Source organism: Rhodamnia argentea, chromosome 7 (genome assembly GCF_020921035.1).
Source record: "Rhodamnia argentea isolate NSW1041297 chromosome 7, ASM2092103v1, whole genome shotgun sequence".
In the NCBI taxonomy this organism is placed as follows: Eukaryota; Viridiplantae; Streptophyta; class Magnoliopsida; order Myrtales; family Myrtaceae; genus Rhodamnia; species Rhodamnia argentea.
In genome coordinates, this window is record NC_063156.1 from 6,003,804 (window position 1) to 6,018,228 (window position 14,425).

The 14,425-nt window shown below is 39.6% G+C and overlaps 3 protein-coding genes and 1 pseudogene across 6 annotated transcripts in view; 2 read left to right on the top strand and 2 right to left on the bottom strand.

The window, feature by feature from the left end:
* LOC115754526 (two pore calcium channel protein 1) overlaps positions 1 to 1,159 on the top strand; it is a 34,874-nt gene extending 33,715 nt beyond the window's left edge. For all 4 annotated transcript variants that reach the window (XM_048281845.1, XM_030693565.2, XM_048281844.1 and 1 more), the window contains 2 exons: positions 52 to 160; positions 951 to 1,159. In XM_048281845.1, coding sequence (XP_048137802.1) covers positions 52 to 145 — 94 coding nt within the window. In that variant the 3' untranslated portion in view covers positions 146 to 160; positions 951 to 1,159. The remainder of the gene's footprint in view (positions 1 to 51; positions 161 to 950) is intronic.
* A 913-nt stretch (positions 1,160 to 2,072) lies between these two features.
* On the top strand, positions 2,073 to 3,041 carry LOC115754525 (annotated as a pseudogene).
* A 97-nt stretch (positions 3,042 to 3,138) lies between these two features.
* Positions 3,139 to 8,668, bottom strand: LOC115754524 (mannan endo-1,4-beta-mannosidase 2-like). Its single transcript, XM_030693561.2, has 5 exons — positions 7,814 to 8,668; positions 6,482 to 6,679; positions 5,104 to 5,226; positions 4,070 to 4,281; positions 3,139 to 3,752 (listed from the first exon to the last, which is right to left on the bottom strand). Exons 1-5 carry the CDS (start codon positions 8,195 to 8,197, stop codon positions 3,350 to 3,352), a joined length of 1,320 nt encoding a protein of 439 aa, XP_030549421.1. The 5' UTR covers positions 8,198 to 8,668; the 3' UTR covers positions 3,139 to 3,349.
* Positions 8,669 to 13,074: 4,406 nt separating this feature from the next.
* On the bottom strand, positions 13,075 to 13,572 carry LOC115754506. Its single transcript, XM_030693540.1, has one exon. It carries the CDS (start codon positions 13,570 to 13,572, stop codon positions 13,075 to 13,077), a length of 498 nt encoding a protein of 165 aa, XP_030549400.1.
* Between the last annotated feature and the right edge of the window lie 853 nt (positions 13,573 to 14,425).

Below are 14,425 nucleotides of genomic sequence, written 5' to 3' on the forward strand. Positions count from 1 at the left end.
TAGATTATTGTGTGACGCATTATCTTTGCTTCATTTCCTGGTTTAATACAGCACGAAGACAAGAAGTCAGAGAGTTGATGTCCTGCTTCATCATATGTTGAGTGCAGAGCTTGATAAAGCAAAATGCACTAGTCCTCAACCTTAATCATGTAGCATTGAGGTAAGAATATATTTTCAAGTCCTGCAGACTCATTTTGTTTTCCAAGCATTATTCACCATGCTGTTTGCTATTGATGCAGAATCGGAAACTGAAGTTAAATTTGTTAGAGTTTCGGAAAAATACCTGTTGTATCTATTTTAAATAGCTTTGGTACCTTAAAGGGCATAGATAGAATAACTACTCAATGGAGGTTTTCGTGAAGTTGTCACTGGTATCCTCACCCATAACCAAAGTTCAGTAGTAAATGCTGTCATTCTGGTAGGGTTTACTGGTTGGATTGCTAGATTTGCATTTGTTTATTGCGTCATACGTTTATCTCATAAATTCTAGATGGCTCCTTGGTTTCAGTGGTGAAGAATATAGAGGGAGGTACCAGATATAGATGATTGATGGATATGTATGTTAATATTGTTAGACTAGAAAGATGTATTTCATCTCCCTGAAGTGCCTTCACCTGGACTGAAGCAAAATCTTTAGTGCTATAATCTCACTTGTGCTTTAGTTGTTTCATGGTTGTATGTACGAGTTGTCAATGGTTGCTTTATACATATCATATCTTTTATGTAATGTTTGGTCAAATGGATGCAACCACCAGCAGTAGTCAGTTTCTAGATTTGATTGTGTCAGCTCTATAAGTTGTGGGCGGTTGCATGTTACTGTTCTCTTCTTATTCATTCGCCTTCAATTTGCCCACCTTGGTTCTCTGGCTTTCTGCTAGCCTTTTCTTAGGGTGTAGTGATGGAAAGAATGGGATCAAGCCTGATCTCTTTTATGTCGTGATTTTGGCTAGTTGCAGGCATGATTTTGAAGATCCTGATTCGAGATAACTGGTTACAGCAGACTGATTACATGGACCATTTTCAGATAAACTGGTTCGAACCATACGTATGTCATTCTTTTGGCCACGGGGTGCTTTTGCCTGTTTATGTTGAGTAAATTTTGTACTGATGTGAATCAAACCCTATAATTTGCAACACGAGTTTCCAACTTCCTACGGAATGTGTAAAATTTGTGCACGTTACTCAACATGCCGCCTTAGTTGGGAGATTTTTGTTTTGTGGTGTAGATGTCTTAGAGGAGGAGCAGTGTCATTTACTGCGGTTGGATTTTTGTTTTATCTTCTGGTCATGCCTGAGTTCACCCTTCAGGGGCCACCCGAAGTACTCAACCGTGTTAATAAGGACCTAAAATAGGACTCACGGTCCTGTATATGGTGGACAAACCTGTAAGGTGTGCGTCAATGACTATTCTGAGAACCCTAGGATTCGTGGGAAATAACTGGACAACAGGTGTTTTTCTTTTAGTGAACTTTACAAGTAATAAACCCTTTAATAGTTGATTCTACGTGATGATTTTCAGGACAATCGACTAGTCGCAATTTGATATTCCCGCATTCTTCTTTTCATGTGATTTGGTCCGACGAATGGCCAGGCGCTGAAATAGTACGTGTGCTCAGACATCCCACCATCTTATTGTATACTGTGTTTTCCTACGGGTCAAAGAAATTCCCCACCTTATCATTGGCATAATGATTTGACATCATTCTCATTCCTCACCTTCCTCCGGCTTATTACCGGCAGTTTGTTTAGGGTTCTAGACTTGCAAATTGTTAGTGTTGGACGATATGTCAGAAAGAAGAAGCCATGGTTGCATTGAGTAGATGACGACATTCATAATTATTACATTCACTTTTGATCGCTGGTTCAATATCAAAAAGCCCATTCTTCTGACAAAAGCACAGGCCTCGAAACTGGCCTTTGGAGCCTCAATTGAAAATCCTGAAGCAGGAAGTAGCAACATCGAAAAACGGAGGGCGGTAATGCAATCACACTTCTAAACGGATTCTAGCAGCAATTGTATGCGTTCAACTATATTTGCATCATTGATCAGATATATCCTTTTTCACCGAAAGGATCGGAAGAGCAGAATCATTAAAAGAGAAAAGGACATGACAGAAGGCGTAAGCAGGGTGGCCTTTAGCAAATATAAGGTGGAGATTTGAACAACAAATTTACGTACATAATCTACCTCACTTTTCCTAGGTCCAACGTAGAAAAAAGGTCAAAAAAAGGCAAGCCCAAAGTGTTGAAGAGATTTACGTCGGCTTTGTCACAGTCGTCTCGTTAGAAAAACCAACACCACCTGGACTATGCAAATGCTTTATCCCTCTCCTCATTTATACAGGTTCTCACTCTCTTACGGTTCACAAACCAACTCAAGTTCACTATAGAGAGAGAGAGAGAGAGAGAGATGAAAGGACATGTGGTGCTCAACATCCCAGCAGAGAGCATGGAAGATGTACAGAGACAATGGAATCATTAGCCAAATCAACCCTGAAATGCTTGCTTCTGCTGAGTACGTTGAAGGAGATGAGTCCCGGAAGTCTCAGGTTTTTTAAGCTTGGCCCTTGTTCCTCTCTCTCTCTGTCTCTCCTACACAAGATTGAACAATTTTTCTTTGTGCAGCTCTATGCAGCTACGTGAAGGAATCAATGGAGAAGATGGAGTAGGTCGAATCAGGTCGTGTCTATCACATATCGCATCATCAATGGCGATCTGCGTAAAATGTATGATCCATACAGAGTCACCTTCACCTTCACTCTCATGGAAGGTGAGGAGAAGGCCAAGTGTATTGCCCAGTGAAGGGTCGCGTTCAAGCCATTGAATCCGGCAACTCCTCCTCCAGAGAAGATGAGGGACGCTGCCCTCGGATTCCTAAGACTGAGAAGTTCCAGTTGAGCTACTAGTTCTCAATATGCACCGCCATGTAAAATATAATATACCCGATGTCGGTATATAAACAAGATCCTTAAGACTGTCATGTTTTAACTTATAAAAGTGCAGTCAATGCCTAAATGGGTTAAGTTTGCCTTGATAGCCTATCAGACATGAGATTCGTTCTGCTCTTTTAACCCACCATTTGTCAGTTTTTCCTGACCAGGCAAACATGCCTTCTGAAGATAGTATAGCCCTACACTGTTCCTCTCAAAACCCAGAAATCACATTATCTTAGCTTTCTTTAATTCATAGCACTCAAAATGAAATTCATTCGGTCCAAAACATATGCGTATACGTGAAGGATATGGTACAAGAAGATCGCCAGTCCCGCATGCTTCACACCATCAGTGGCAGAAAATCATACTAGCCTAGGATGAGAAAAAGAACTTCTATAAAAGAATCGACACCCTCGTTATCTTTGCGAACACAACTCTTTCAAATTACCCCTGAGCTCAGCTGATCCCCTAATTCTGGCCATTCTGCAGGAGTGTTGCGTAATCAGCTTGTAGGTCTCTGGCCTCTCCCAGGGAACGATACCAAAATCATCGTTATATTTCTCCATTCCTCCCACCAAGAACTGCCACACAAAAGAACCTGCTCCAGCTCCTTGTTTCTTCGCTGATTTGTATATCACATCAAAAATTGTTTTGAAGAACCTGTCTCGTTTTGAAGGATCGAAGTCCTTGTTTAGAGTCGAATAACCAAACTCAGTGAACATGATTGGCTTCCTCAGTATCCTATCACCATCATCAATGTGAGAGCGCGTCCACAAAGCGACATATTTCAACTCCTCCTCAAAATCTTGATTCTTAAACCTGCCATCAAATTGATGGTCAGAATGAGTTCAAAAGACAGACCAAAAGGACATGCCTCAATGTGGTGAATGATGTCACACCTAATAGTCAGATATCAGACATTACTGGGGTATCTTTTGAGAAGCCAAAAATGCCCATCCTTTCTATTGGATTTAGCATCAACAAATCAGGAAGAATCTAACATAATACCATTCAAGCTAAATTTGTTCTTTTAGAGACTTGTTTTAACCAGCAGAAGAGATCTTTTTCCAATTTACTTTTAGTAAAACTACTGTACCATATTGGATAAATAAAGTGTATTGACAACGAATGCTTACCAATGGTCCGGATAGATATGAGCAGAGGCAAAATCGACGGTTGGTATCTCAGAATTCCTAATGAAATCAGATCCAAGTAGTGAAAAGAACTCTCCAGGGTTCACAGTTGACTTTTTGGGACTCTTGGGACCATAAAATCCCTCAAGGCCCACAGTCAGTAGATGGTTCTTGTCGATTGATTTTACATACGCTGACATTTCCACAATCCAATCCTGTAGTTCCATGATAATTAATGCAGCAAGCAACATTTTAGACAAATAAATAAGAAAAGCTGAAAGGAGAGAGATTGTATAAGCATAAGAATAAACAAGAGCTGTTTGTTATACATATTACTAGAACTGATGTTGAATAGAGTATCATGTCTCTTGCTTCCATTCAGTTTCTTGCTATGGCTCCGACGACATGATTTGGAAAAGTTAATTTTGCTATGTCCTAAAGATAGATTTCCTGTAATGTTTGCTTTTCTAATTTCTAAATGTCTCAATAAAGCGTTCTTATTATTTGATTTACCTTCACAAGTAACTCAATGATAACTGTTGAAAGCATCACGTGTAAATAGCAAGGAAAGTTTATGGACAGGATCACTAGTAAAGCGTTCCTACATAGTAGAAGCATACAGAATTATTATCCAAGACCTAAGCAGGTCTTTGAAAGGAACTTTAAGATAGCCAAAATACTCTTTATAGTTTTTTTTTTTTATAGTCCAGGATCCACCGGCCCCACCGGGCTTCACCCGGTGTCCGGGCCGAGGGCCAACCGGTGACTATACTTGGAGGGAGACTGGCCCAGCAACCCACCGCCGGGGCCCCCCGCTTAAAAACAGCAAAAACATCACAAACTATTTTAAGCTTGATTGCAGCTTTGCTTTGGCCAAAAGCTTCATCAACTTACGTTTAGAATGTTTACATGATTGGAAACAACGATAACACTCAGTAGACAAGGGAGGAATAAGGAATACGGATATATTGTCCACTAATTTGGTTCATAGGCACAAAGAAGAGGCAGCACTAAGACCTCAAGGTTCAAATTCTTACCTGAAGAGTATCGCCTGAATTATCTGTCATGCAGCGTGGCTCATTTATTAACTCCCATCCAAAAATGGTGGGATCGTTCCTATATTCAACTCCAGTAATGGTGTTCTTCCTTGTTAGGATAACCTGGAAAAAAGAAGATGTGTATCTAATGCTCTTTTTGGAAATAAATGAGAAGAAAATTAGAGGGTGAGGATCGAAAAGTGGTACATTTTAAAATTTTCCCTTCATCTCCTTCTCACAAAAATTTTCAAAACTCTGCTTATTCTCCAAACCCACTTTCATGCCCCCTTTGCTTCTTTTCCCAAACAAAGCCTAAAACCTGCAATGAGCACCTACTAGAGCAGTACAGTGGATGGCAGAACCATGCAATTAGATATCTGATGATGAACCCTCTCACAACCGAAAAAAAAAGAAAGAAAATGAGAAGCTTCTTTCTATTAGTTTATCGTGAACTCATGCAAAAAACTTGAGACTGAACTGCCCACTCCAACTACCCATAGCCATCCCAAAATAAATACAAAATCCCCTCTCAAAAGGAGAGAAAACAAAAAGGAATCTTAGGTTCTTATCATAGAAGAAATTCGGTGATATCTCGTCCTTCTATCTCCAATCCTCTCTGACATCCACAGCATGAGAATGAGAGTTTTCTTATTGTACTCAACATATTAGGTGCAAAAGTCACATACTCTTCCCTAACAAGCACATCACAACATCTGGTTGCTCTGTATGCATGAAGATCCAGCTATGAGCTATACATAAATTGTCATTTCTTTGTATATCTGGGTCTTCATGCACACAGAATACCTTACTATTCCTTTGAAGGAATTACACATTCATTGTCATTTGGCTTTTAGTGATGAACAACTTCAGTAGCTCCTGGAGAACTTTAAAAGGCACTATGAAAGAGTTTAATCTCCTTTTCAATGAAACTAATATGTTCCAAGTCAACTCACAGTTTGTCAGTATGAATTTGCACATTTCTACTAGATGGACATGAATTGGGCGGACCCTTCAGGAGCAACAGAATAACTATAGGAATCAACAATCAAAACTGTGCTGATTAACTAACAATGAGTCCTCAGATATGATAAATCCCTGGCAAATCTGTTGTCTCTGTATAAGTGCGCTAATAAGTGAATTGAAGTGCAAGATTATACATCTAACCAGGTCAAGCAGGCAAATCTACAACTTTCAGCTCCAAGTCTCTAATCCAAAATGTGGTTCGAGGTAAATATCATACAGCTTGAGCCTTAAGCACAGGAAGTCTTCGATAGTTTGCTAGGCTAGCATAGACAAGTTCCTTCAAATTATTTCTTAATTTCAGGACAAACCTAGAGCTTCTCAAGGCAAAAAGAAGTTGCACAAAAAGAGTAAGTACCTTGACATAATCTTTGAAGTAGTGCCGAATAGAAGGATCATAGAAGAACGAATCATTTGATGAGCTCAAACCAATGCCTTCTTCCCACGCCCACTTGACATACTGAGTCTTGCCACCGTATGCTTCCAAATTATTAACTAAGCAAAGAAGCAACCTGATTCCATTACGTCTTGCTTCTGCAATGACATGATCCAAAGCCTGCCAGAGTGTATAGTTATTGAAATGAGATCTAGCAAACCATTATATGGATAATTCAAGAAAAAAAAAACTTTTTCCTTTTTTCATGAACTCAATAAAATAAGACCTCAACATGGGCATATTGCAACTTCTTTCCAATTAGAAGAGATGCCAAAAGAAGTAGGACTTCCTATTAAGTCTGAGGTCAATGTTAGTCAAAACTCATTGATGTGGGCATCAAGTAACGGAAGAGTGGATGCCAAAAAGAAAGAGAACCCGAGTTCCACAAAAATGAGGCCACATTCTGAAAACATATGAAAAATCTTAGAAACAATCATTTTATGGCATCATGATGATGATAGTGCATGATATGCTTTTACCATAAAATTCCATTTTACATACCATAATAGTCAATATATTTCTCATTGAACATGGTATCTCACCATCAATCACAAATTTAAAAATGGCATCTCTTTCCAGGGGGATGGGAAGACAAAACGAATAGAGTTGATACTTCACATTAATTCATGCTACTCTTCAAAGAAGTCTTCATGAAAAGTTAGACATGACCAAGTACTATCCTAAGGACGAGTTAAACTAAAGTAGACACACCATGTGTTGGAGATTTATTACTTGTATTCAACCAAATTCTTTGTTCAGCCTCAACCGCAATAAATTGTACAACAACGATCAAATCATTAATAAGTTTTCTGTTTCAAGTGTGCCATAGAACAAAGCCCCTTTATACTTGAAGTGACCCACGAACAAACACAATGAGTAATCACATTTTCGTCCATCTCCTGGCAGTCTGCCTTTGTATCAAGCTCAACTTTCTCACTTCAGTCACTTCATCGGTGATTAATTCTGGTTCGATAAACTGACAGCTCATCGAAGAAAAAAATTCGAAACCCAACACAACATGAAATGAAAATCCTGACTTTAGATTAAATTACCATGGAGAGATAGGACCGATTCCAAAAGAACGACACTGAAATTAGAGAGACAGAGAGATTTGAAACCTGCCCCTTCAGACAAGCTCATTTAAGTCAACAATCAGACATGAACGAATGCTGTACTCACTCAAACATTCACAGAATGCAACAAGGAAGACCCACTGCAAGAAAAGCTAGAAACTCAGAACTCATACGGTCATACCCTAAAGACGCGCTCATCAAACCGTCCAGGTGAAATCTGGAGCGCATTGTAGTCTCCATCGTTGAAGGCCCAAGCTCGGCAAACGGTCATGCCCATCTTCGACCCGGCCTGAAACATGGCTCGGATCCTGGGTCTGCTGTACTCATCCACCGCATGATCCATCAACCAGTACGAGTTCCAACCATTCACATAAAACACCTTACCGTCACCCACCATGAACTGAGTCCCATTTCGTCTGACGAAGTCCATCTGCTGCTCTGTATAGTAGTCGCTGAAGCTCAGATCACTCGACGAAATGTAGATGAAAGCTATGCAGGACGCGATACCGAGAATCGGGTACATCAATCGCTGCCCCACCGACATTCTTGATGATTTGTGGTACATTGCTTCACTGGTGAAAAATGGGTCTCATAAAAATCGCAACTTGGAGCCGAACCCAGATGATCTTTCAGCTTCACATCAAGAAATCGACCAGATAATCAATTACCACGAAAAGATCTCGGCAACCCACAAGTTGAAAAGCTCAGAGCTTCCTGAGTATGTTCGGTTCTTCGAAATGGCCAAAAGACAGAGGAAGCAGGAAAATGTGGGATCTTGTAGGTGAAGTGTGTGCAGGGAGAGCAGAAGTGCAGAAGAAAGCACATGCATACGGTACAAGTGGTCCGCTTTTGAGCGGAAATAGAAAAGAGTCGCAATTTAGGAGAGAAAAATCACGAAAAGATCATCAGCGTTGAGAAGAAGTAGGGAGTGTGGTGGGATGTCTGAATCAATATAATGTACTTTTGTTCGTTTTGAGATCCCAGCCAATTGATTTTTTCTAGCTTCTTTTTCTCTTTTCTGAATCATTTTGGAGCTGGATTTTCCCTTCCATTGGTTTTTATGTTTTTGGTATATTTAGTATAAAGTTGGAGTTTTTATATTGAAATTAACAAGACCTGTCTGTCCACCGGTCAATGCCCAGCAATCTTTTGGACCGCACCATGATCCCTTTCTTCCTTCAATCTATGCAGAAAAAACAACATATGAAGTCAAAGAAATTTGATTTAAAAAAAAAAAAGTCAAAGAAAACTTGGCAATGGTACCAGCATAATGACCCCAAAAGAGCGTAATGCCTACTTATTTCACGACAGATTCCCTAATTATTATTATTTCTTTTTACTAATTACACTTGGCGAGTGAAGAGAATCTGCTAGGAACAGCAATCATCACAAGCGGCGGCATGATTATAGGAAAAAGTATGGTAATTAAGAATCCGTTTCTTTTAAAAAAATGGCTAATTTGAAAATTATTTTTCTGAGGATGAATTTTTATATCATTTGAAGTAATTAATCGACAGTAAATATTTTTATCACCGACAGTGATTAATATATATATTTTTGTGAATAATGAAAATAATTTTTATTCATTCATTTTGACGAGCAATGCAATCAAACATTTTAAAAAATCATTTATTTTACCACGAAACAAATCGAACATTATGAGTTTATGGTTTCTTTTTCTTTTCGCCAATGCTTTTCTTGATTTTCTTTCTTTTATGGGAAAGAGGCAAATAGAGGTTGCGCTGCTACGCTTTGAATTTAACTGAAGGAGGTATTGTCTGGCTTTGCTTGTCTTATACCGAGACTCACAACTTTGTCCTTTGGCATACATATAGGCACCTCCCCAAAAGGTCACACATCTTAAAAGTGCTCTCATCGAGTACGCTTAACTTTAGAGTTCCAAAGTTGAATATTACCGTTACATCAAAAGGTGCATCCGTGAGTTAATTCTAGTTTTGATATATATATATATATATATATATATATATATATCTCCATATTCGATGCACAGTTCGATTCATTCATCCTCCCTTTGTTATTTTAGAAGCCTACTAGGACTCGCCCTTTATGTAGGCCCTCCAACAATGGCGACCTCTCTCTGTCCTCATTGTATCGGATTGCTACATGCACGGACCCACCAAGGCCAAATTTAGCAAGTCGGGCACCACAGAAACCATCTATAATTGGGGTCACACGGCCTCGGGCCCTAAGTGTCATTATTTTAAGACATAAATTGGCTTAAAACCATCATCGTCTATGAAAATATCTAAGACGCAAATTATTATCCATAATGGAAATATTTTTCATTAGTTGGTGGAATAATGTTTTCCCAAGTATGTATCGTTTGCAAAAATAAACGGAAACTCAATAACTCTACTGTTAATCACACTCGAGTGTTTTCCTCTTCCACTTTTCGTGATCCGATTCGCATTCTCTCCATCCAGCAGAAGGCAGGCAAAACAATTTTATGTATCTTTTTGTCTGAATCTGAGTGGGCATATGGTAGTCAACTCCAATTGTCACATGAAATGAATAAAATCTTCTGAAAACTCAATTGTTTCCTGGGTAGGTAGAACTAGTCTGATCAGCATCTGTCCCGTCACTCAAGAACGACGACTCGGGAGCGGACGACTCACTCGGTTAAGGACTCGGAAGCCGACCCTTTAGATTTTATTATTCTATATGTAAGTTTTTAATTGTGATTTGCACATTAATTTTTTTTATGGAATGCATCAGATTAATTTGGTGACCAAATCCATGAAGATTGCACATGGCTACATGGATTAAAAATAAAGTAATGGCAAAGTTGACGTGTTCTGGCGTTAGGATCATGGTCTAATTTCTTGTACGTTGTTGCCCTAACCATTTCGGTAAATTCGATTACCTGCAGAGCCTGATGAACAATTATTGAACTAGAATTCTCTGACATAGAAAATGTGAACTAGTTACAACTTTCTTTTCTCGGTGAAGCATACATTTCGTGCAAGATATGTGATTTTTTTTTTTCCTTGGAAGACAAAATAAAAACTGAATGCCAAGAGTAAGGTGCCTAATATTGGATATGTTGCAGAGAAGAATGAGCGAGCGAGCGAGCACCATGATTGGCTACCGACGGAGAGGGCTGGTTCGGTGGTGTCTTCAAGGCGAGCAGGGTGGATAGCAACGGCTGCAGCAAGGCGGGAGGGCACACCGCTGTGAACAATGGTGTAGATGATGGGAGACGGTTTGGAGAAAAATTTTGGTGTTTTTGAAGGTTTTAAAACGGGAATAATTTAGTCTTTTCAGAATTGAATTCCATCCCAAGACAGTAAACTGATAATTTTTTTTTTTTAAATAGCATCACTAAAATTCCTAAATCACTGCTCCCGTTACTCATTCATTCCAAAATAATTTTCGTGTCCCAAAAATATCTAGCTTATTATATCGGTGGCATTTTTTTTAAAAGTACTTTGGCAAACGTAAATGCCTACAAAATCTAAGAGATATACAAAGAGCAGCTACAAGAAAAGGACAAATCGGCAGTGTCGGCACTCCAGCTAAAGTCGCAGCACGAAACATGGGCCAGAAATTATTTAAAGGTGTGGTCGGTGTCGGCTGTCATCTGCGACGAAAGTGCACATGAATCTATCTTCAACATTCTAGCAAATGCTCAGAAAGAAATTCTGTCTTCAAGGCCAAACTGAAAAAAAAAAATGAAATATAAGCATCTCACCAGTTTCCTGAAATCTGGCAATTATGACTAACTGCAATGTAATCACAGTAGGATTATCTGCACTTGCGTCCTTAATCACATCATCAGTAGATCTTTCAAAAAGCTACACAAAATCATTTAGGACATCAGAACAACGAGAGGAACATAATAGAACCGGTAATGAAGACTAATTTTGTTCGGTGACTTCGGACTTCTAAACATTTCATTTTTGCGAAATTACTTAACCCCCGCTCCCCAAATTATGGCTTTGCGATGTCAATATCCAAAACTTTTCTGTGTCATTAGAAACTCGGACTTGTACTGGTTTGGTATGACAACAAACCCTTTATCTATGACGAAAAATAATAAAGCTTTGCTCATTGTAACCCCAAAGCCGACACCTCAAAATCTTTTTTGTGTCATAACTATACAACACTTGTTCCAATACGACAATAGTACAAGTTTGGCGGTTCGGCGATACAAAAAAAAGTTTGAAGTATTGGCATCACAGTAGGCATAATTTTGAGTTTTTTTTTTATATTAACTCTCTATTTATTAAGTTTTTGAACCATGAGAGCTAGAGACACACAAAAATTTTATTTTCGTCTTATGGGAAGATCATAAGTATAATGATATGTCGTTTTCTTTTATGTTAATGGATTTTTTTTTTATTTATGGAGGTCATTAATTTTGCATGTTTTGATCCATGTTGTTACAGCAATATCAAAACATTGACGGTTGGGTCAATGTAATCCAGATCGGATCGCTATACTCCTTGACAGCCTAGACACAAATTCCAACAGAATCAACCGTTTGACGTATCACGGAAAAATGATACAAATGATCCTTAAATTTTAGTCCGATGTGCGATGTGGTTGTTAAACGTTTCATTTGTTTAATCCGGTCCCCGAACTTTAATCCAATACGCAATGTGATCCCTAAAATTTTAATTTGTTCAATGTGATCTAGAGACTTTTGGTACACCTTCAGGTTCGTCCCTAAACTATTTAAAAATGATCAATGTTATTTGAACTCAAATTAATGGAAGGACAATATTGAACATCTTCATTTAGTTTAAGAATTAATCCGAACAGGCACAAAAAAATTCAAGGAATATATCGAACAAACTAAAAATTCAAGGGTTATACTATATGTTAGGATAAAGTTTCGGGACCACATTGAACAAGTTAAAAATTTATAGACCAAATTACATATTGGGTCGGAGTTCATAGATCATTTACGTTACTATTCCATGTATCATTGTTGAACTTTCGCAGGTACATCTCGCAGTGTCAATTTGAACCCTCTCATGCACTCTGTTATGAGCTTGAGTCTTCTTCATTCATCAAATGGCCTCGGACATGTTCTGGTCTGCGAAGGCACTCCTTTCTGACTATGGCAAGAAATGGAAATGACCTCGTATAGGTTCGGCCCATGGAATGGAAAGCCCTCCTCATAAATGGATTTTACTTGTTCAAAGACCAGGAGCTAACATTTCCTTCAAGCGAAATACTATTGTCTACAAATTCGTTATATTAAATCAAGTCAATCACGTAACAATAAAGATAAATTGTATAAAACTTGTCAAAATTACAACGCTAACTGTATTCATCATAACAATCGTACAATGAATATACCGAGGTTATGTACACTTAGAGATTATCGTATCGAAATATCATGTACAAAGGTTAAATTTAATCGAGACAACGTATTAAAAGAACAGCGTCTAAAAGTGAATTTAATCCTAGCACTTAACCCTTCTTGAGAAGTGCAAAATACCCTAAAACGGCACAAACCACTGCCACGGCTCTTCCTTCCTTGAACGAGTTTTTGCAGATAAACCAGACGATCTCTTTGCTTGCCTGCCTGCCTTCGACGAGCAAAGTTCTCTGGGACTTCCCTGAGAAGGCCAAGCCTACCACGACGGTTATCCAGGCGACCGCAATCGCCGGCACGGCCACAGTGACAGCAGCCGCGGTCAACAGAGCCCAGAAAGCCGCCCCGAGGAGGACCGACGCTTCAAGAGCGGTCCACCAAGATGATGACTGCTGGCACTGGCATCTATACCAAGAGAAGATGAGATTCTCCAAGTTCCATATACAACACAGGAAAACCACACTCACTATCAGGAAGAGAAGCACCCACGCACTCCTCCGGCTCATTACCCTCAGAAGGACTGCGCACGACCACGGCGGCGGTGACGACGACGACGGTTTCGGAGACGAAGATTCTTGCAATTCTTCAACCATGGCAATTCTTCGGGTCTCGTAGGAACACGATGAAGGATGAGAGATTGCTACGAAATATGAACTGACAATTGTGTGGAGCAAAATGAAGGGGGACCAATTCTGAGTGGTTGATAAGAAGGCGCAAGGGTTCTGATAATGGTGCGATGCTGGTGCGGGTCAAAGGTTCTTTTATTAACTAAGAATAGTAACACAGTACGGCGTTGCTTAGAAGCTGCTTTCTGGCTGGGGCATCGGGAAAGTCTGAAAAGCCATCGCGTTTGACTTTCAAAGGCCGAAAAAATTCTTCTTCGAGAAATCGCACCGGTCTCGTGGGATTATCACATGTTAAAAGTGTCCTAGACGTCCACGAGCTTGACTCAAGTACATCACTGCTTCTTAAAGTATTAAGCCCTTCTAGATTGACGCAATACACGACCATATACGCATTTCTTGAAGTCTAACCCCTTAAGCATGATCCCTTGCGACGGCCGGTGTTCCGGGACAGTGAGAGGACCGCCCTCGAGAATCACGGGATTCACGCATTTCCGTGATTGCTCGTCATAGTTGAGACTAGGGAGAATTGCCACGCTCGATGAGGACTAATTGATTGTTTGTCCCTAAACCTAGGAACGCCACCCCGTCAGGATTGCACCATTAATCATGGCCCTCCAAGGGTCGTGCGGGGCTGCCTGAATGACTATTGCGGTCGCTAGAATCATAACCACCATCTTCTATAGTAGCTTAGATCTATGCAGCCAAATGCGACCTTGGTTTTTCGACATAGGTAGCTCAAAATACAACCTATGTTGTCCCCACGATAAACATTCGTAGTCCGGCAATGACTTGGGATTGCGCCGACATAGGTTCTTTCGAA